This window comes from Coregonus clupeaformis, chromosome 39 (assembly GCF_020615455.1).
Source record: "Coregonus clupeaformis isolate EN_2021a chromosome 39, ASM2061545v1, whole genome shotgun sequence".
Taxonomy (NCBI): domain Eukaryota; kingdom Metazoa; phylum Chordata; class Actinopteri; order Salmoniformes; family Salmonidae; genus Coregonus; species Coregonus clupeaformis.
Genome location: NC_059230.1, coordinates 17949372 through 17971391, shown reverse-complemented (window position 1 = coordinate 17971391; position 22020 = coordinate 17949372). Strand labels below are relative to the sequence as shown.

Here is a 22020-nt window from a genome sequence, read left to right as displayed (position 1 = left end):
CATTCCATAAGTGTCAAAGGCTTATATTGACAATTACATTAAGTTTATGCAAACAGTCAATATTTGCAGTGTTGAGCCTTCTTTTTCAAGACCTCTGCAATCCGCCCTGGCATGCTGTCAATTAACTTCTGGGCCACATCCTGACTGATGGCAGCCCATTGATGCATAATCAATGCTTGGAGTTTGTCAGAATTTGTGGGGTTTTGTTTGTCCACCCGCCTCTTGAGGATTGACCACAAATTCTCAATGGGATCAAGGTCTGGGGAGTTTCCTGGCCATGGACCCAAAATGTCGATGTTTTGTTCCCAGTGCCACTTAGTTATCACTTTTGCCTTATGGCAAGGTGCTCCATCATGCTGGAAAATGCATTGTTCGTCACCAAACTGTTCTTGGATGGTTGGGAGAAGTTGCTCTCTGAGGATGTGTTGGTACCATTCTTTATTCATGGCTGTGTTCTTAGGCAAAATTGTGAGTGAGCCCACTCCCTTGGCTGAGAAGCAACCCCACACATAAATGGTCTCAGGATGCTTTACGGTTGGCATGACACAGGACTGATGGTAGCGCTCACCTTGTCTTCTCCGAACAAGCTTTTTTCCGGATGCCCCAAACAATCGGGAAGGGGATTCATCTGAGAAAATGACTTTACCAGCAGTCCAATCCCTGTACCTTTTGCAGAATATCAGTCTGTCCCTGATGTTTTTCCTGGAGAGAAGCTGCCCTTCTTGACACCAGGCCATCCTCCAAAAGTATTCACCTCACTGTGCGTGCAGATGCACTCACACCTGCCTGCTGCCATTCCTGAGCAAGCTCTGCACTGGTGGTGCCCCGATCCCGCAGCTGAATCTTTAGGAGACGGTCCTGGCGCTTGCTGGACTTTCTTGGGCGCCCTGAAGCCTTCTTCACAACAATTGAACCTCTCTCCTTGAAGTTCTTGATGATCCGATAAATGGTTGATTTAGGTGCAATCTTACTAGCATCAATATCCTTGCCTGTGAAGCCCTTTTTGTGCAAAGCAATGATGATGGCACGTGTTTCCTTGCAGGTAACCATGGTTAACAGAGGAAGAACAATGATTTCAAGCACCACCCTCCTTTTAAAGCTTCCAGTCTGTTATTCTAACTCAATCAGCATGACAGAGTGATCTCCAGCCTTGTCCTCGTCAACACTCTCACCTGTGTTAAGGAGAAAATCACTGACATGATGTCAGCTGGTCCTTTTGTGGCAGGGCTGAAATGCAGTGGAAATGTTTTTTGGGGATTAAGTTCATTTTCATGGCAAATTAATTGCAATTCATCTGATCACTCTTCATAACATTCTGGAGTATATGCAAATTGCCATCATAAAAACTGAGGCAGCAGACTTTGTGAAAATTAATATTTGTGTCATTCTCAAAACTTTTGACCACGACTGTATGTTCTGAGCTAAACTGACCAAGACGCACAACAACACATAAAACCTCACATAATTCTGACGAAAAACAATTACAATTTCCCTCAACCAGTGGCATATGGGCTTTTTAGGTGAGCGATGATTCTGCCCTGTGATAAACAGTGCCCACTTTGTCAAAAGCAGGGTTGGTAAATATTTTGCTTGTCCATTCCCAGAGCGCCTCTCCAGGGTGATGTTGGAGAGACACATTACTGCGGCACTCCACCAATGTTCCATAAAAATAATAATCTAACATAAATCATGTAGCAGATATAGGTTATGATAGAAAGGCCTTTTCTGTAGCCTACAGGCTGGAGATAAAATGTATGACAATGTAATGAGAAGGACACTTTCTACATCATGCGGGTTTCTCTGATCAAATAGCCTAACCTAAATGGCGCCCAATCAAGTAAAAAATGAGCTGTCATGTTAACAAACAACATATCCTAAAAACAGGACAGGTCAAAGTAAAATGGACCATATGGAATGGACAATCACAACTGTTGTCCAGGAGTTTCACTCCATTGTCATGATCAGTGGTTTCAAGTTTGTATCCATCAATTTTTTGACAAGCTGATCATAGCGAAAAAGAAAATACTTCTGCATTTCCCACTGTGTAAACGTTGTAAATAGTCCTGGCTCACCATAACTCCTGATAAAGTTAAGTCCTGATGAAGATGGGTAGCTGATATTCAGAATTTAAATAGCCAAATTGATTAGTCAGAGGAATCAGGACTAATAAAGCCAATGCAACGGCCTGTTTTACAAATGGTCGGCTTACCACATGGATGGGCATTCATCAAATTCAATTTGGCGGACATGGTAGGCTACACCCCAGTAAGCACAAGCCAACATCTTTTGGAAATATTTTATTGGTCCTGTTCGAACGTTTTTTTGTTGTTGGTGTTTTACAAACGGTAGGCTTACTTCATAGATGGGCATTCATAAAATTATATTTCAGGCAACACTGTAGGCTACACCTCAGTAAGCATGGACCGACGCTGATGCCTATTGGACGTCTTTGGTGCGGTGGACCGGCCTTGATTTCCACATGCAAGGATATTGGTTTTTGGTCCAGTCCGGACAAAATCTGAATCAATCATAGACGTCTAGGTTTGGTTCAGATTTTGTCCGGTCTGGACCAGCCTTGATTTGGCCCAAACATAGACATCTATAAATGACGTATTTTCAACTTTCATTCAGAACCAAAAATGAGCCTGATTTCAACATCGGGAGGTGGTTTTTTTGGTCTCGTAGGGCAAGGACCAGCCCTGCTGAAGTTTGTATCTTTGTTTTGTCAAAGTTGCGTCAATTCAAATCTGGCATTTAGGAACAAAAGAGGTCAACACGACTTCTAAGATATACTAGTTATTTTAATTAATGCAAAAACCTTCAATGGTAAATATGATGTTTCGTATTTATACGGGCTCCCCGAAATACCTCGCAGGGCATTCAGAGAACTAAATCCATTGTTTCAGATTGTTCTTCAAATACTCTTACAGAGAGAGAGTTTCCCACCTCTCTGCTGGCCAATCAGAGTAGAGACTTGAGCGTGGTTTAGACTTACTCAGCCAATCCATTGACGCACAGGCTAGTCCCCCGCCTCTTAGCGCATCCCTGTTTCCAGGCATACGTTTATCATAACAACCTGTCATAATGAGAAGAGCCAGCTCCCCTAGACACCATTCCTACGTCCAAGGAAGGTTCACAGATCACAAAGAACCAGTATAGTCTAGTATTTGGAGACACAAATCCTTATCTCATTTTACCCCCTAAAACAGCTCTTCACATCAATCACAGCTTGCCAGGTGACACAACCTACATCAGCACAGTCCAGAATGCATTCTTTCTAAGTTAGTCATCCCATCAATTAGGAGAATAATAAATCCCCCATAGTTTGTAGAAAACAGGAACTTGATAGCAAATTTGATGTTCACGTAAACCTATACTCTTCAGCAGGGCTTTCATACCTCCCAGTCCCTCCCACTGCACAGAAAAAACCTCCCACTGCCTTGAGTATCTAGGGCAGGCACATAGATCATGGTCCAACAGCACACTGAAAAGATAGGGCTGTAAGCACATGGGACAAGACTAAAGTATTGAAATGTAAAGACTGATAAGAAATGGTGGTTGTGTGTTTCCTATGCAGACACATAACACCACTGACAGTCATGTAGTAGGCCTATAGATCCTCAAAAAGTTATACAGCTGCACCTTTGAGAGAATCTTGACTGGCTGCATCACCGCTTGGCATGGCAACTGCTTGGCATCCGATCGTAAGGCACTACAGAGGGTAGTGCAAATGGCCCAGAACATCACTGGGGCCGAGCTCCCTGCCATCGAGGACCTCTATACCAGGCGGTGTCAGAGGAAGGCTCTAAAAATTGTCAAAGACTCCAGCCACCCAAGTCATAGACTGTTCTCTCTGCTACCACACGGCAAGCGGTACCAGAGCACCAAGTCTAGGACCAAAAGGCTCCTGAACAGCTTCTACCCCCAAGCCATAAGACTGCTGAACAGTTAATCAAATGGCCACCCTGACTATTTACATTGAACGCCTTTTTATTTGCAATGACTCTCTTGCACCGGCTCTATGCACACTCATTGGACTCTACCCACACACTCAAACGCCAAAACACACACTACAAATGCTCACACACAGCATGCATATTAACGCCACACACACACACTTTCACACTCTGCTGCCACTCTATCCTGATTGCCTAGTCACTTTTACCCCTATCTACATGTGCATATTACCTCGTACCCATGCACATTGATTCGGTACCGGTACTCCTTGTATATAGTCTCATTATTTTCTAGCAAATTTCTTACTTTTTATTTCTGCATTGTTGGGAAAGGGCTCGTAAGTAAGCATTTCACTGTAAAGTTTACACCTGTTGTATTCGGCGCATGTGACAAATAACATTTTATTTATAGGTGATTTAGACTTATGGTGAATAACCCTTTAAAGTGCTTTATTTGAATCATGTGTATGTGTTGTTCATAGTACCATTTCCTTTGATAATGCATCATTTCCTTTCCCTCAGGAGGCTCTCCAGCCACCGTTCAGGAGTGGACCAGGCAGACTGCAGTGGTTATCACAGGGGCCATGTCCTGACTGACACCAAACTAAACCAATCGGACAGTAACGGTGAGGAAACTACCTCCTCAGAACTCCATCTAGGCTGAATAGCAATATGCATGCTAATTTCTGGGCACATTCCTCTGCCCAGGTGTTCCTGACGCCTGCCAGATCTTACAACTCCTGAACAGGTATTTTACATATCAGCTAACCACATGTTATAGCAATCTGTCAGTCGATGACATGGTACGCAATCATTGGTTGATGCATGTAACATCTGAGCAGGGGAACGTAACCTCTTGTCTTTTTCCTCCCTACAGCTCACACTGAGCTATGTGATGGTGGGATTGGTTGTCTCCACAGTGAGTGCAGTCTGTGGTGTGGTCAATGTAGCGATCAAAAGGATTCCAGTTTGAAAGCTAATAATAATTTGAAAGCTCAGGTGTGAACGGAAGAATAGCCTGAATAAAGATAGAAATGTATGTTTTCTCCACTCATTGTGTATTCTCTCAAGACTATGGTTGCGGAAAACGTTTCCATATGTTCACATACAGTAAAAATATGCAGGAAAATTAAGAAAAGACAGGAAACAGAGTTGGGTTTTTATCACATTTTATCATGTATGATCATGAGTTGAGAGAATGCCAGTAACGCAGCTGTATAACGAGTTCCAACTTTTAAAAAAGAAAACATAAAAAAATTAGCTTTACAATACCTTTCAGAAATCAAAAAATTAGGTACAATAATAACAATAATCAATCAAAATAATATATTTTTTAACCACTGAAAGCAGAGGGAGGATGATTGTTCAGTTTGAATTCTATTCTACTCCAGTCAGATGTCAAATACACTAAGTCTTTAAAGTATCTTACCAGCACTACTACATTAATAAAACACATCACATTTTTTAATTGCCAAATGGAGCAGAATTTAACCTATCACGGTAGATCCAAAGGCTCTCTTTTCTTTTCCCCGTATCTTTAGAATAACTGGTAACATGGCCTAATTCTATCAGTAATTTCAAAATGGCATCTCTTCTCTATCTGTTTCAGCATGATCAAAGCACTACGAAAACTGGCTTACAGGACCATTCAACCGAAATCCCTATCTCGAAGACCTGGAGGCAAATAAAATTCACACTGTAGGAATAGTACTAAAGCTGTAAAAACGGAGGGATAACACGAGGGGGAGTGACGTCTTTGCTCTGGGAACTCTAGGCTGCTGAGCTGGATATAGCATTCCAATAGATATAGGGTGAGGTTTGGGGAAGAGGACTTGGATGAGGAAAGGAGGAGGTTCAGATTTCTGTTTGGTTGTCTCCATAGACACTCTCATCACTGTAGGCAATGTAGAGGAAAAAGTCCTCTTCATGGTGCTCCTGAAAGAGAGCGAGAGAGATAAAGAGGTGTTGGTATGAGTTGACAAAACAGAGGGAGGGGGAGGCTTCCCTGAATTGCATCCCAATCCCCATAGGAACAAGCAGCAGAAAAGTGAGAGAGAGGGGAGTGTAAAAAATATATAATACTTGGTATAGCAGGCCCATTGTGGCTGAGGTGGGGGGAATGACGTTGTTTACAAAGAAGAATAAGGCGTCCTCGGCCCGCAGGTGGATTCGTTTTCGGATGAGGAAGTAGAACTGGCCCACTGTAGTAGAGGAATTTAACTATTACAGTTCTGAAAAGAATGGTATGCGTTTGTGATACATGGGTGGCACTGTTATAACAGTTCAAGTTACCTGTGAGGTCGGAGGGCACAAGGTATTTCTTCTTGTCCAAATCTCCTATCCTTGCTTTGGGGGCTTTTTCCACAATTACCTGAAATAAAAAGAAGAAAAGCATTCAGTATAGGCCTAAATATTGTGTGGCTATGTATCCAACAATGTGAAGTTTGTTGACAGTGTCAAAAAAATTGCCTTACTTTTTTATATGAATAACTCTTACATTCATAATCGTATTCACTGGTACATTAACTTGGTCACGTACGCTTGCACTATTCAAGCTTCTTTGTTTCACATTTCAATTAAAGGGGATCTGAGAAAATGCACTTTATTTGAGACCTGCAATACCTCACGGTGCGAGGTGATTTTCAGAAACCATGGTCCATTGGCTTGGGCTCATTTCTTACTTCTCCATTTTGATTACACTGCTATGTCAAGCTGATGTCTAGTGGACAAGTTGGTTTTTCTACACTGCCCAGTAGCAAGTACCTACAGGACAGAATTCTTGAGTGGGGAGTTGAAATGAAACCAAATCTCACAGAGAAAGAATACTTCCCTGTGCTCTAAGGCCAGTGCATAAAACCTGCACCAAGTATTTTTACAGATCGTTTACACCATCTTTAATTTGGATAGTTAGGCCTTACAAATGAGGAAAATATATTTCGTTCTGGGAGGATTATCAGAACAAAGTTCTGAACAACATCAAGTTTGTTGACAGAACAAATCGTACTTACGCAATCCTTGAGAATGAAGTGAGGAATCTAATGACATTTCTGCCCTAAACATTCTAACAAGTAAAGGGGGGGGGGGGCCTTCAGAACGAGAGGTCACGGTGTAGACTGTAAACAATCTACCTACAGAGGGGCCAAATGCGAAGGACTGCTTATTGACACCAGCTCTAGGCTATTTAGGGTACACCTCTTTCAACACAAACTAATTGGAACACCCTTAAGCTGTAAATGTTTCACATAAACTTGGTTGTTAGTTAGCTACTATCTCCGATTGTTTTATAAGGATGTTAAACTAGTTACCTATGTCTTATTAAATACTGTGTCTGTCTCAATGGATTAACATCAAACATGTTGACAGATTGCTTGCTAGTAAAAAATTAAATCCCATTCAATGTTGAATAGAATTATGACTGGTCTACTAAACTGCGACGAACAAGGTAGGCCCATAAGAAGCCATTTGTTGTTGCCAACCCAAATACAAAAGCTAACGCGATAGCTAGCTAGTAAACTAATACAGCTGCCCTGCTTTGGCGTCGTTATGAAAATTCACCAAAACCAAACATGACCTGGCTTGAGCAGGTATCACGTTACCGTTATCTAATTGGGATGACTAATCTCAATACTATTTTTTATATCCAAATGCTTCCCTATTGAGTAGAAAAACACAGTTAGGCTATGTTAGCCTAGCTAGCTACTTACAGGCACCCTGTCCGGATACTTCTTCCTTATTTTCTCGCCCTCGGACCGTCTCTTCTCAAATGGATGCTCCTCTTTGTATTGGAACTTCATTGTCAAACGAATGACAGGGTGTGGATCTGAGATATCCGACCGGGATTCCTCAAGTAACAATTCGATGGCACACGGGTCAAGACAGCTGTTTTGCTCGGATTCTTTCCTAGTACGACTGCAGCGGAAGGATACAATAACAACATATGACGCGAAAGAGAGGTCTGTAAATCGAATTCGCAAAGAGTTTAGGCTAAACTCATGGTGCTTTCAAGACAACTGGGAACTCTGAAAAAAACGATGTCAAATCATGACGTCAGTGATATTTATGTTGGAAAGTCGAAGCGCTAGAAAGAAGCCGGAGTTCAAAACGATTTTACAGAGTCGGACCTACTGATTTTCCTGTTCCCAGTTGTCTTGAACACACTGAAGTCCGAAGTCAGAGATTTCCGAGTTCCCAGTTGTTTTGAACGCCGCATCAGTCGCGCGGCCTCATTGAAATGCATTGTGGAAGTTTGAACGCCGAATTAAATATTTAGTCATATTCAGCAATTAATCGAACTGTAAGGATTCTTTAACAAATGAGCAGTCATTTTGTTTTAATAGTTGTTGCTAAATATTTGTTATAAAAACCGTATTTCCAACGGAACTACTTTATTTTGACCAACCGGTTGTGATGAGGCAGTTGTCATATGACCCATCACTGCAGTTTCCGTGGCGTGTTGTTGAGTGTAGCCAGCAGCAAATTCAACAGAGACTACTAAATCGATGGCTGGATTTAATTATTAATGTGGAAATAGTGCAGAGCTGGAAATAAGTTGTGGGGCTGTAATATTTCCTCCCTATGCTACCATTGTGTCTAATCACACTTCAGCTTCAAGGTGGGTATCAGTTTGAGTGGGCAGTTGCAGAAGTGGTCACATGCTTGTGAGTCATAGGTCAGCTGAGGTGGCTGCTGCTGATATTTACATTTTACTAATTTAGCAGACACTCTTATCCAGAGCGACTTACAGTTAGTGAGTGCATACATTTGTTTTTTTCATACTGGCCCCTCGTGGGAACCGAACCCACAACCCTGGCGTTGCAAGCGCCATGCTCTACCAACTGCGCTACACGGGGCCATGGTCACAATATCCTTACAAGTAGTATAGTCAAAGCATTTGAAAAGGTAAGATATATATAAAGGGTATACCGGTTCCATAATCCAATATGAGCTGTTTATGACCAGTTTTTTAAAAAGTTACCTGTACTTAATACGCCCTACATCACAAATTCCAGGCTCCCAGCACTGCTGGTTCTTTTCTCCCTGGCAGTTAATTGATTAGCCTATGTCATGGATCGGCTAGAGAGTTCACTCCCTGACTGGTTACTAAGGTTCAAATCAGTCTCTGATTAAAAGATAGCATGGGAACCAGTGTGGTAGCCTGGCTGGATATGAATAGACCTGCCCTGCTATGTCAACAGGTAGCCCCCTTGTCAAGCAGCGGTGACAACGATGGAGAATGGAGATGATGCAGTTACTCATCTTACCACTTGAGGGCAGCCAAGTGTCAGAAGATTTGGCAGTGGATCTTATTGAAAAACAGAATATCACCATTATTAGTGGTCCTATAACAAAAATGCAATGTACATTTGACATTTCTCAGCCTCAATTTAAAACTGGTCCCCTGGTGCCCCTTTCCTGATCATTTTATATGTCATACATTCCCACAAAATACACACAGACAAAACACACCACAACTGTGATGCTTTTTGAGAGCACCTTGATTCTGTTTGAAGTTACAAAGGAGAGCCAGGTAAAAGTTGTCAATACTGACAAGTGTTTTATTAGTAACACAGACCTGGGGACTGAGCCAAAAAGAAGCAGTCTTGACAAGACTGAAATTGTTCAAATGGCATTGAAAAGACAGGAGCAGAAAATGGAACCAATACGGTCAGGGGAACAGGTAAAAATCGAAAGGGCTGCTCATTCTCCTTCAAATAAAAAAACAACAAAAAGTAAAAATCCAGAAATTAAGTGCAAATCTCAAATTTAAATGATGATGCATAAGATGTTCAATAATGGAGATGTCCAGGTCATTCTATACATCATGGTAACTGAAAGATGAGAAATTGAAAGAGGTTCCGTCATCCAAATAAGTCTTTTTTTGAACCATTATTTTCTTTCATGACTTCTTCAGTCCATCTTTACATCTCATTGTATCCTACAAGGGGTTTTGGAGGAATGAGTTTGAGATAAATGATCATGTCTAACCAACGGTCATTTTATTTTTTAAATCTGACTGTTTTATAATTCATCTAGAGGTGTGTTATGTAGCAAATCTTCATTGTGTAAAATTACCTGTCATAACTCAATTATTGGTACCCCTGAAACATGAATTACCCTGATTGATTGACAGGGCCTATATTCCCCCAATACCCCCATTCAAACCTAATCATCCTCCATCTTCTCCTGTCGTCCAGTTACTCTTGGCCATCTTAACAGAAGTAAAGTCCAGTACCAAGTTGAGAAAGAGTACAATGACAGGCTGTTGCCTGTCGTTAGAGGTGCAGAGTCCAGACTAATGACAGGATGGAAACATGTCTTGTTCATTGCCTTGCTGTCCCTATTATTTTTGTATAGTCAAAAGTTTAGCATGACGAACGAACGTGAGCATTCTCCCAACTCATGTACAAAAAACTCAGCCCCATGTGTACTTACACGGAGTCAGTATTAGGAACTGTAAGGCAGAGAGACTCCATTTTGTTTTTTCAAAAATCATACAAATAAAGAAAAAGAAAAAAGCTGGCTTCCCCCTCCCCAGTCATTTGCTGGCTCTCCAAATCTCGCTCCTTTCATTCCTTGTTTGATGTTCTGCTGTGACCCTTCTCTCCTCTGTCCTTTTTTGAGAGGGGTGAAAGGTCAACTGCGTGGGAACGGAGGAGCGATGGGAGCAGGCAGGGGGAAGGGGTTTAAAAAGAGCCAATCAGCGAGACCCTCCCCGCAGAATTAGCCAATCACCAGAGCCGGTGCTGGTGGAGGTTTCGACTGAGGACGGACCGGATGTCAGCGGTGAACCTAGCAGAGAGTTGTAAGGGTTATGCATTTCTCATGCTACCAGGTAATTGAAAAACACTGCTACAGTGCAGGATCCTCATCCATCCATCTGAATACCTGAAATACTCACCTAAGTGCATCTAGCATAGGCAGCAGGTTAAGGAGTGCTGTGTCACTAGGGTCACTGAACCAAGACTTGATAGGTATTGCATTGTCTGGAAAGCAAATACAGAGATTCAAAACCAAAAGAAGGATAGTAGGAGAGTTGTGAAACCTAATAATTGTTGTGTAAAATCAGGCGAGTACAAAATGATATGCTGTGGAAAAATCTACAAAACATTCCTTGTATTAATAGGGTACGGGTGGTTGCTCCTTGGTAGCTGCCAACTTACCCTGATTCTCACTAGCCTGTCACAAGGCTAATCACGGTTTCTATAGAAAATGGCAATGTTTGAATTGGTGTGTGGTTTGTTCGCTTAAAACATGCAAGAGCTGCTTGGCAACCTTCCACTCACACCCACCAAGCTGACAGCAACTGGTTTGACAACATCTTGACATTTAAAACAATCACTACAAGCTCACCTAGACGGATATCACCTAGAATGATATACATAAACATATCTCATCACAATGTATGCATACATCTGTGTTGTGTGAACATGTGTCTCTGTGTGAATGCATATGTGCATAGCCTCACCTGGATGACTCCGGTAAGCTCCAGGCGAGTTGTCCAGGATGACGATACTAGACAGGTCTTTGTGTACGACAGACAGGTCTTTAATATAACTACCTAGATCCAACGTACAATGCTGCCGACACAGGGAGAAGACATGGAAGACGTAAGCAGATCGCAAATACATGAGAGAAAGGAAATTAGGTCACTAATACTTTATACTGTTTTCACAAAGATGTGGATGGACATAAAATCAGTTGTGTTCATATGATAGGGGAGAGTGATACCTGTCTGTAGTATCTGCGTTTCAGGATGTTCCTATTGTTGTCTAGCTTGTCTGCCACTGCCGAGCCGTAGATCTCCATACTGGCCGTGAACACTACCAGCTCATACCACTGACTGACCTGGAGAGAGGGGGTCACACACAGCAGGGGATATGTTAGGCTCACGCCATCATTTACAGTCAAATAACTGATCAAACAGAGCAGAGCATTGTTGACAATGACGTACAAAATAGAACTCAAGAGTTCACAAGAACAAAACTTTTACTTACCACTTCTAAAAAGAAGTCAACGTGCGGCCTTTTATGTACAAAGAATCTGACAGGGTGCTTGTCAATGACTACCTGCGAGAGAGAGAGAGAGAGAGAGAGAGAGAGGGGAAACAGATGCGATACGTATCTAGATGCATGGGCTCCAATATGATACATGAACGATAAGTGTTTTCGCTGCAGTAATTTAGGTGTGGGCTGCCACAATATGGAACATGAAGATGCTAGAACAGTCCACATTTACTTTTCCTCTGCAAACAAAATGAGTAATCAATAGAAAAATCAGACAACCCCATAGTAGAATAGTTTGTATTTACCTAGTCGGCTTGTTGTTGTGGGTTCTATGCAAGATAAATATTCCTCTCAAAGTACATTCAAGTTACGAGTGCCATAGGGAGGGAAACATGCATGCTGACAAGCAGTCAATGCACAACAATTCTTGCAATAGCTGGGAAAACAGCACTATGCGCTGCAATTTGCTGTGAGTGCATATGGGAGAGTGGGGCTACACTGGTCAATTGTAGAGTAACACGCCAAACCTACCTCAAAATCCTTTTTTTTTGGAGTGACTTAAGTTGTGATGAGACAGATTAAATTTTTTGTTGCGCAAGAGTAGTGGCAACCAGGGAAAGTGTTGGGGGAAAGAAAATGTGACATGAAGTGTTTTGTGAGAAGTAAAGGCAGGGGGCATGTTACCCTGGGTGGTGGGTTACCCCAAGTTACCCTAACAGGTAGGCCAACATTATATTCACTGCTTTTATGCAAGTTTTTTTAGGAAACAAAATGAATCAAATCACATTTTATTTGCCACATGCGCCGAATACAACAGGTGTAGACTTACAGTGAAATGCTTACTTACAAGCCCTTAATCAACAATGCAGTTTTTAGAAAAATAAGTGTTAAGTAAAAAATAGATAAGTAAAAAATAAAAATAAAAAAATAATTAAAGAGCAGCAGTAAAATAAAATAACAGTAGGGAGGCTATATACATTTACATTTTAGTCATTTAGCAGAAGCTCTTATCCAGAGCGACTTACAGTTAGTGAGTGCATACATTCTTTTTTATATTTTTCATACTGGCCCCCCGTGGGAATCGAACCCACAACCCTGGCGTTGCAAACGCCATGCTCTACCAACTGAGCTACATCCCTGCCGGCCATTCCCTACCCTGGACGACGCTGGTCCAATTGTGCGCCACCCCATGGGTCTCCTGGTCGCGGCCGGCTACGACAGAGCCTGGACTCAAACCAGGATCTCTAGTGGCACAGCTAGCACTGCGATTCAGTGCCTTAGACCACTGCGCCACTCGGGAGACTATATACAGGGGGTACCGGTACAGAGTCAATATGCAGGGGCACCAGTGGGTCGAGGTAATTGAGGTAATATGTACATGTGGGTAGAGTTAAAGAGAATAGGATACTAACTAGGTAAAAGAGCACATTTGGGATCTGGCTAATGATTAGCCAAATAGGGTAAATGCAGATATGCAACCCAATGTTTCAGCCATTTATTTATAGCCACTATGCTGCATCATTTGGGCTACAGGTGATAATGCTTATTGCTAATAGCATACCTGATAATATGGACCATAGAACAGTCCACATTTACTATTCCTCTGCAAACAAAGTTAGTAATCAATAAGCCGACATAGGCTATATGCATGGTCCAATATGTTAAAATACTTTTAACAAATAATTGTACCAATATGTTATTGGGCTAATTTCTGGAGGTGGAAATTATATTTTAGATGGTGTCAGCATAATACATTGTTTTATTCATTTAGGAGTAGAATGTCCTTTTAAAAAGTGAGCAGAACTGAGCTTCTCAGTCCTCCTACAAAAATTATCTGGGTCCCCCGCAACCTTTTCCCCCCAACTACTACAATTTTTCCAGAGGAAACACTGGATACGTTTTAGTTTGAAGCGATTCGGTTTGATTAGAGGAATTGTTCAATGCGATACACTAACATTTGTTGCAAACACACATTCATTTTCCATTCTTAATTAAAATCTGCTGTTGATGGAGCTCATGAGTTGGTAGAGCATGGCGTTTGCAATGCCAGGGTTGTGGGTTCGATTCCCACGGTGGGCCAGTTTGAAAAATAAAATAATGTATGCACTCACTAACTGTAAGTCGCTCTGGATAAGAGCGTCTGCTAAAATGTAAATGAGCTGAGCCATAAGGGAGACTGGGCATACAGCGCAGTTTGACTAGGCTACTGATATTGCCTGGGGTTGTTCGGCATGCAAAATGATTTGAGTTGTGTATATTGAACAGGTAATAAGCAGGTGTGAGACTGGGCATCTACCACACCACAATGTATTCCCCCCCCCAGACCCATTCCCTTTTTCCACATTTTGTTAAGTTACAGCCTAATTCTAAAATAGATTAAATCAATAAAAATATTCTATCCACACAAAATACCCCATAATGACAAAGCAAAAACAGAAATATCTTATTTACATAAGTATTCAGACCCTTTGCTATGAGACTTGAAATGGAGCTCAGGTGGATCCTGTTTCCATTGATCATCCTTGAGATGTTTCTACAACTTGATTGGAGTCCACCTGTGGTAAATTCAATTGATAGGACAGGATTTGGAAAGGCACACACCTGTCTATATAAGGTCCCACAGTTGACAGTGAATGTAAGCGCAAAAACCAAGCCATGAGGTCGAAGGAATTGTCCGTAGCGCTCCGAGAAGGATTGTGTCGAGGCACTGATCTGGGATAGGGTACCAAAACATGTCTGCAGCATTGAAGGTCCAAGAATACAGTGGCCTCCATCATTCTTTAAATGGAAGACGTTTGGAAGCACCAAGACTCTTCCTAGAGCTGGCTGCCCAGTCAAACTGAGCAATCGGGGGAGAAGGGCCTTGGTCAGGGAGGTGATTGTTTAACGCAAAACTACCAAAACTATTGCTGATGGTGAACCTGAACAATCAAATAAAAATCTACCATAGGCTAAACCCTGATCGGCAGGTAGCATATAGCCAGATTAGATTTGTCTCCGGTAGCTTACTTTTATTCCACTAAACACAAATTTCAACAGTGCATTTGATAACAATAACCTAGCAAATTACATTGTCACTCAACTAATAAAGCTTAATATCAGGAATAGGCCTACCTCTCTTTGGTCAGTGCGCGAAGCTGCACAGAGCGCAGTTTGACTAGGCTACTGACATTGCCAAGGGGTTGTTCGGCATACAAAATGATTTGTAGATCAATAACTGTCAACGTACTTACATGCCTAGTTCGACGCTGAAGGAGAGGACGCATCAGTTGTCACAAAAGATTAGGTATTTTCGGAAGGTCGAAAAAAGTAATATGAGCAAAACCTGTTAGTGAGCCGATGATTCGTAACATTTGAATCGATTTTCTGACCGATGCATGCTACATTTGGGGTCCCGTGGACCGATGCACTCACATCTTAAACATTTGAACCGGGTACCAATGCACATCGGTGAATCGTTAAATCCCTAATGTGTAGCATGCTTGTCTCTGGACCAGAGGGTCGCAGGTTCAAGTCCTGATATGATTACCCCCCAAATTCACTATGTGTGCTTGTGTGTGTTTACCTTGAGGATGAAGTCTGGTGGTGTGCCGGGTCTCACTGTGGGTCTGAGGACCCCGTCGTGGTGAGAGTGGATCAGCGTCTCATCTAGATCCAGCACCAGAATCTTCCTCTTCACTGCATCTGAAGACCAAACAAACACATACACCTGCTTATTACCTGTTCAATATACACACCTCACCAACAGTGGCCTTGTGGTTAGTGTGGGGTTCGCTCCTGGTCGAGTCATACCAAAGACTAAAAAAATGGGACCGGATGCCTCTCTGCTTGGCACTCAACAATAAGGAGATGGATTCGGGGTAAGGCCTTGCGACAGTCTAGCATCCTGTCCAGGAGGTGTACTTATACATCAAGATGCCTCACGGTACAGAAACAGGAGATAGGGAACAAGCATATGGGCCGCTCTGGCTCGGACAAGGCTTACTTAATACACACCTTGCTATATCTAACCTATAACACCATAAAGAACATGACAGATGGTCAGTAATACCGATGATTTTACCATCTTACACAAGTGACAAAAAGGTTTGATTGCGACAATGCATTCACATACTTGTTTTGCACTAAGCTAGCTGTTTGAAGTGCCCACACATACTTCAACAAAAGGTATCAATTTATGTGATAAGAGATAGTAGAGCAGGTCTGTGCTATGGAAAAGCCCTTTGAAGAGACTGGGGTTGCGTTCATACTCTTCAGCCTTAGAAGAACTGAAATTAAAGCTGCAATATGTACCGTATTTTCCGCACTATAAGGCGCACTTAAAAGCCTTTAATTTTCTCAAAAAACGACAGTGCGCCTTATCATCCGGAGCGCTTTATATATGGATCAATTGGTTAATTGGTTGATCCATACTGGTTGTACACGGCGCTCAAGGCGCTCTGTCAAAATGTTTCAGTATGAAAAAACAATAAAAACAATTTAATAATAATGAAATGTTTCAGTACGACTGGTAAACTACAAAGCCGCACCGCTTGCAGCATTACGGCTACCGTAGTCAGTAAACACCGGTACTGTGCTTACTCACAGTCCCACACCACTTGTGTGTGTATAAAGACCCCAACATTTTTGTCAGAACGCTTAATAAAGTTTGACTTTATCTGACTGTTTTGTTGACATTCCCTTTAGCACAGCTCCATCTAGTGGATGCATAACGCAACCCCAGTCAAACGTTTGACTGCAGTATCTTCTATTCTATGCGCCTTATAATCCGGTGCGCCCTATATATGAAAACAGTTCTAAAATAGGCCATTCATTGAAGGTGCGCCTTATAATCCGGTGCGCCTTATAGTGCAGAAAATACGGTAACTTTTTGGGCGACTTGACAAAATTCACATAGAAATGTGAGTTATAGATCTGTCCTCATTGAAAGCAAGTCTAAGAAGCGGTAGATCTATTCTATGTCCGCTATTTCTAGGCTTCCTGTTCTTAAGTTTAGTTTTTGCGTCTTTTACTTTCGGTTTTGTAAACCAGTTTCCAACAGAAGAACATACTATATTTTGGGTTACTGAAAATATATTTCACAGTGTTTTAGATGGTACAATGATTCTCTACAATTGCTTGTTTTGTCACAAATTGAAATTAGGCTAACTATTCTAATTTTAGCAACCAGGAAACGGTGGAGCGATTTCTGCATATTGCTCCTTTAACAATGGATTTACAGAACGGCGGATTCACATTTGTGAAAGTATGGTCCCCCGTTGTCCTTTATTGAGACAAGCTCTTAAACAGTAGTAGTCGGAACTCCTAGGTCCCAGCGAGCACCTGTGTTTCATGCACATAAAGTATGTTGTCTTTGAAGATGTATACAATTATATGCCCACCACTTTGCTGTACTAGCTGCTTTGTACAGATTGTATCTGTTGCTATTTAATTTCATTTTGTCTGTGTGTTTGTGATCATATTTTTTCGCCGTTTGTCTTTATCATTGTTATCAATAAAACAAAAAAGAAGAACTGAAAAAGTAACACAAAGCTCTTTCTTTGAAGGCCGGTCTAAAGACATTACTGAACAAGGACGGTTTACTAAATAAAGACAACTGGACTCTCTGGCAATTGATGTGTAGATACAGTAGACCAGCTGAAACTAGAATGACAGTTGAGGAAGTTATGGCATTGGGCAGAGGCATTATGAGGTCATGTCAGTGTGTTTATACCATTCTATTTCTATGGTTTATAGATAATGATCTACTGGGCAAAGTACGGTTTCCTGGGATCGAGGAATGGCAGAGAGGGTCAGAAAATATGACAGAGGGTCAGCAGTACTCACTGAGTCTGTTTCTGGAGATGGGGGACAGCGGTAAAGTGTCATACCGCACCGTCTGGTACTGGATTACCTGAAACAGAAAGAGAGATAGAAAGATTAAACATACTTGTTAAACTCAGCCAAAGACAGAGTCATTAACAGACACTAGTACATTTGTGAGCATAAATTGCAAGAATTTGAAGGCAGAACAGTGGGCAAAGTTTAGTTACTTCTGTCTTGGCACAAAAATAAAATTGTAATGAAATAAAAAAAAATCCAAGCTTCATGATACATTTATTACAAGCCGATTTATTAAAACACTCGTTATTCCATTGTCTGCTCCCTACCTGGGAAAGCCTAATTGAGGAAAAAGTGTGGTCTTGGAAAATGTAGGCCTATGTCTCTACGTAGCCTTGGCAACATTATTCCCATGACCACAAACGAAAGCGCAGGGTCAGACTAGACCTAGGCCTCCACGACTACTGCTATCCTTGGGTGCATTTCAAAAGTTTACAGTGCGTTCCTCTGCTTCATTTAGGTGTCAGCACTAATTAGTACAGTGGATGCCTACTGGGAATTTGCTTACACCTGTCAGGGCACATGACAGACAGACCTGTTGGTAAGGATCCGAGTAGAGGGAGCCACATTATTTATTTTATTTCACCTTTACTTAACCAGGTAAGCCAGTTGAGAACAAGTTCTCATTTACAACTGCGACCTAGATTGAGACGCACCGATTTTCCCCACTCCATTCACTCTTGGTTCCCTACTTTTTTCCCCCCATCGACAGAGTGGACAGTTTTCTGCCTCTCTGGCCCTAGGGCCCTGTTCTCCATAAGAGCTATATTTAGCCCCCCCAGCTGTCCGTCAGTGTCACTGGAATAGGGGGCCAAGTGAAAAGGGAGACTGTCGGCGGCTGCCAGGTTGTTTTGTCCGAAACCCTTAGACGACCCCCCCTGCCAGGTCCCTGTTCCATGCCCTGTGGCGCTTGGCATGGCTTGCCGGGCCTAGGTTTAGCCTGTTCATGAACAGCTGGTGGAAGCCATGGGGGAACCCACAGCACTTTCTGTACCCCCTAGGGCAGTGGTATTCAAAGTCGGGGTCATGGGGGAATTGCATTTGATCTTTTTTGGTGGAACCAAAAATTAAGAGTACAGGTTATTTTATGGGCCAACATACAAACGTTATTGAGATTTTTTTATTTGATTTCTTTAATACAATTTTATTGAGTAAATGTATTATTGGTTCTCAGAGATGAAAATGTAATGAACTGAAGATTATTTGTTGATGTGAAAATCTAAATTTACAGATTTTAACATTGTCTCATTAGATTTGGGGTAGCCCAAAAAAATGGGGTCCCTGCTGAAAAGTTTAAATACCACTGCCCTAGGGTGTTGTCTGGATATAACCCTCCCAGAAACCTCTCCAGCCCTCCACTCCTCTTGAAGATGCATTTATGTCATAGTGTTGTCTGTCTTCAAGATTATGATGCAACTGGCTTATCATATGTCTAGCACACATCAGATTAAGGACTGGTAGCATATGCATGTGTTTATACTCCATAATCCAATTGTAGTGATGACAGGTGTATGAAGCAACAAGTCATTTTGGTAATTTGTGTCTATACATAGTCTAGGCCAGGGCTCTCCAACCCTGTTCCTGGAGAGCTACCGTCCTGTAGGTTTTCACTGTAACCCTAATTTAGCGCACCCAATTCTAATAATTAGCTTATAAATTTATATGGATCCCCATTAGCTTTTCCAGAAGCATCAGCTTCTCTTCCGGGGGCCTACAAAACATGACAAGTAACAAAACACTGATAGACAAGGACAGTCACAAATGTTAAATACAAGATACAAACAATAAAAAAATAAAAACAATACAACAACAAAAAATGTGTGTGTCTATGTGTGCATGTGTTTGGTTGATAAACTTGTTGATAAGCTGTATCAGGTTAGTTAAAACTGGGGTTGGAGCGAAATCCTACCGAAGGGTAGCTCTCAAGGAACAGGGTCTGAGAGCGAAGGGCTAGCCTATATAGTTACAGCATACCAGGGTCTCTATTGTATGAATGGGCAACCTGGTTTAGCTAGACACCTAGGCTCTGTTTACATCATCACATTGGTAGCTGGGAGTGGGAAAACCTCCAGTGCACCTGTAATATACTCCAGAGATTTCCCAAACTCGGAATTCCAAGCCTAGGCAGTCTTTTTCCAGTATATTCTGGGCTCACAACATTACCAATTGTTCAGGAAGAAATAGGTTGCTACATTGTGAAACAAATTATGATTTTATTCATATACAGTATTGACTTGAAATGTTCCAAACACTGTCTGCATCCCACTGACTAGGCCCTGAGTGAAGATGCATCACTGTTAGGTAATACAGTACAAGTGATAAACACTGGAGCTTGACTAAACTACAACATGCTTAGATGTAATACCAGCCCCCCCCTCTCTGTTGCTGTGAATCAAAGTTAGAAACAAAATCTTTTGATAATGTGGGATCAAGTTTACAGACCACAGACAGAGTATATAACAATAAACAAACCATATGTCCCATCCAACCTGACTGTGTGCATTACTTTGACACCTCAAAGGTCAAGTTTATAATAGGGGCATCAGCGAACCAGTAAACGTGACCAGAGTCTTGTGGGTCCTGTCCATATATCAATGGCATGCAAAACTTCCCAGTCCAACAAGAGCCTTCCTTTGTCATCCTAACACTCACATCACACTACAGTAGGGGGCTACAAAAGTAACCCAGAAACATGTGAGCGGAGGCATTTGATTTACAAATGTCAGAATCAAAAGGATTTGTGTGAGTCCATTGCAAAAGGTTTTGTCTGTTTATTTCAATGGAATCCTACAGCCCCACCTGAAGCACATTCCGTGTCAAGAATTTCCACCAAGGGTCATTCTTATCTATGGCTCTGATAAGGGTGGCCATTGGGAAGTGGAAGCATGTTTGTACACTTTGTGAGATGATTGCTTCTGATTGGAGGTTGATTTTGTTTGAGTTTGTGACAGGGCCATCACAGCAGTAACCAATACATTTGAATGTCATGTCTGTCCCAGACACACACACACGACCCACCCCAGACAATGCAAACAAATGTGCGAACAAACAAGAGCAGTTGGTTTAGCTAGTTTTCAAAAAGATATACTCACCGTGCGTAGGTGCTTCCTGAGAATGTACAAAATGAAGCCCCATATTCTGGACGTTACACCTAGGAAAGTGCGGATGCCAAGTAGACACTGGCGGGTCTTCAGCATGTCGGCGACCACACGAGGACCCACACAGGAACAAGAGGTCGAAGGGACTACAAGTCAACCCGCTCAGCTAAGTTGCCCAATGTGGTTCGGCCGAGGGTCCAAATAGTCTAATCGGAATCCGACCCTTTCGCTAGAACCTCTCAAAAACGAACCAAACGCGTCCAAATTACCAAGACTAGATCGAGCAAACGTGTGAGTGCCTCTGCACGCTTGCTGCACAACTCTCATAGATTGGAATGGATTGACATTGTTTAGCAGAATAATTTCACTATAAAAACAAGAGTTAAAACAAAAGTAGACTATTGCAAGACGTATTCTATCCAAAGGCAATCTGGTCAGTGACAGTGGGCTACCGACTAGCTAGCTACAGTCAGAATATACCACGCAGCTCTTCTCGGTGACAAGCTAAGCTAGCAGCTAGCTCGGTAGGGTGACCACCTTGAACCCTGGAGAAAAATAACTAAAAACTTTCGGCCTTCGCAATTTGAAAACAGTAATTAATACGCTTCTTTTATCCGTGGTATTTGAAGAAAAAATAATGGTTGAAAACTAACAAAAGTCAAACAGTCGCCATGAAAACTGCTTGCAGTTCACAGCAAATCCGGAATCGAACTGCGAGCCGCCATCGCCGTCACTTCCGCGGGGAGAAGTCTTCTCAACCCGATTCGAACCTTACGGTTGCGCGCAGCACGTCCCCGTGCGAGTAGGTGCACAGAATTGTCAAACCTGTCTATTTTATTTGGTAGGTGTGTGGGTTTTCCCCAATTTCTAAAGCTAATACATTTGTTTTATTACCCTGAACAAACATTGAAGTGGTGAAATATGATGCAAAGTCAAATCAAGCTGTTTAAATTGTAATAATGTATAGTCATTACTGACTATTTCCTGGCAATGATCTTGAAGGTTTTTGGGAATTCAGTTGCTCCTTTATGGCATAAAAATAGCAACAAACTCTACAATAAACTATTTTATGTTTATTCATAA

At 41.9% G+C, this 22020-nt stretch overlaps 2 protein-coding genes across 3 annotated transcripts; both read right to left on the bottom strand.

Moving 5' to 3' along the window:
- Positions 1-5108: 5108 nt before the first annotated feature.
- Positions 5109-7895, bottom strand: LOC121554343 (gamma-aminobutyric acid receptor-associated protein). The gene is made up of 4 exons (XM_041867878.2): positions 7661-7895; positions 6249-6327; positions 6039-6157; positions 5109-5891 (listed from the first exon to the last, which is right to left on the bottom strand). Exons 1-4 carry the CDS (start codon positions 7748-7750, stop codon positions 5811-5813), a joined length of 369 nt encoding a protein of 122 aa, XP_041723812.1. The 5' UTR covers positions 7751-7895; the 3' UTR covers positions 5109-5810.
- Positions 7896-9484: 1589 nt separating this feature from the next.
- On the bottom strand, positions 9485-21705 carry LOC121554268 (CTD nuclear envelope phosphatase 1A). Of its 2 annotated transcripts, XM_041867738.2 has the most exons (8): positions 20932-21703; positions 17786-17852; positions 15525-15643; positions 11951-12022; positions 11685-11801; positions 11422-11533; positions 10855-10939; positions 9485-10745 (listed from the first exon to the last, which is right to left on the bottom strand). In XM_041867738.2, exons 1-8 carry the CDS (start codon positions 21034-21036, stop codon positions 10685-10687), a joined length of 738 nt encoding a protein of 245 aa, XP_041723672.1. In that variant the 5' UTR covers positions 21037-21703; the 3' UTR covers positions 9485-10684. The 2 variants fall into 2 exon arrangements, with proteins under 2 accessions (XP_041723672.1, XP_045067914.1); XM_045211979.1 differs by lacking the exon at positions 9485-10745 and having other exon boundaries at positions 10857-11156; positions 20932-21705.
- Between the last annotated feature and the right edge of the window lie 315 nt (positions 21706-22020).

Coding starts and splice junctions, on each gene's coding strand:
- LOC121554268 (XM_041867738.2), bottom strand. CDS start 21,036: ATGCTGAAGACCCGCCAGTGTCTACTTGGCATCCGCACTTTCCTAGGT. Junction 15,644..17,785: donor CATCTCCAGAAACAGACTCA/GTGAGTACTGCT, acceptor TTTGGTCTTCAG/ATGCAGTGAAGAGGAAGATT. Junction 11,534..11,684: donor AACGCAGATACTACAGACAG/GTATCACTCTCC, acceptor CTGTGTCGGCAG/CATTGTACGTTGGATCTAGG.
- LOC121554343 (XM_041867878.2), bottom strand. CDS start 7,750: ATGAAGTTCCAATACAAAGAGGAGCATCCATTTGAGAAGAGACGGTCC. Junction 6,328..7,660: donor AGTATCCGGACAGGGTGCCT/GTAAGTAGCTAG, acceptor TTTTTATTTCAG/GTAATTGTGGAAAAAGCCCC. Junction 5,892..6,038: donor CAATGGGCCTGCTATACCAA/GTATTATATATT, acceptor GCTCTCTTTCAG/GAGCACCATGAAGAGGACTT.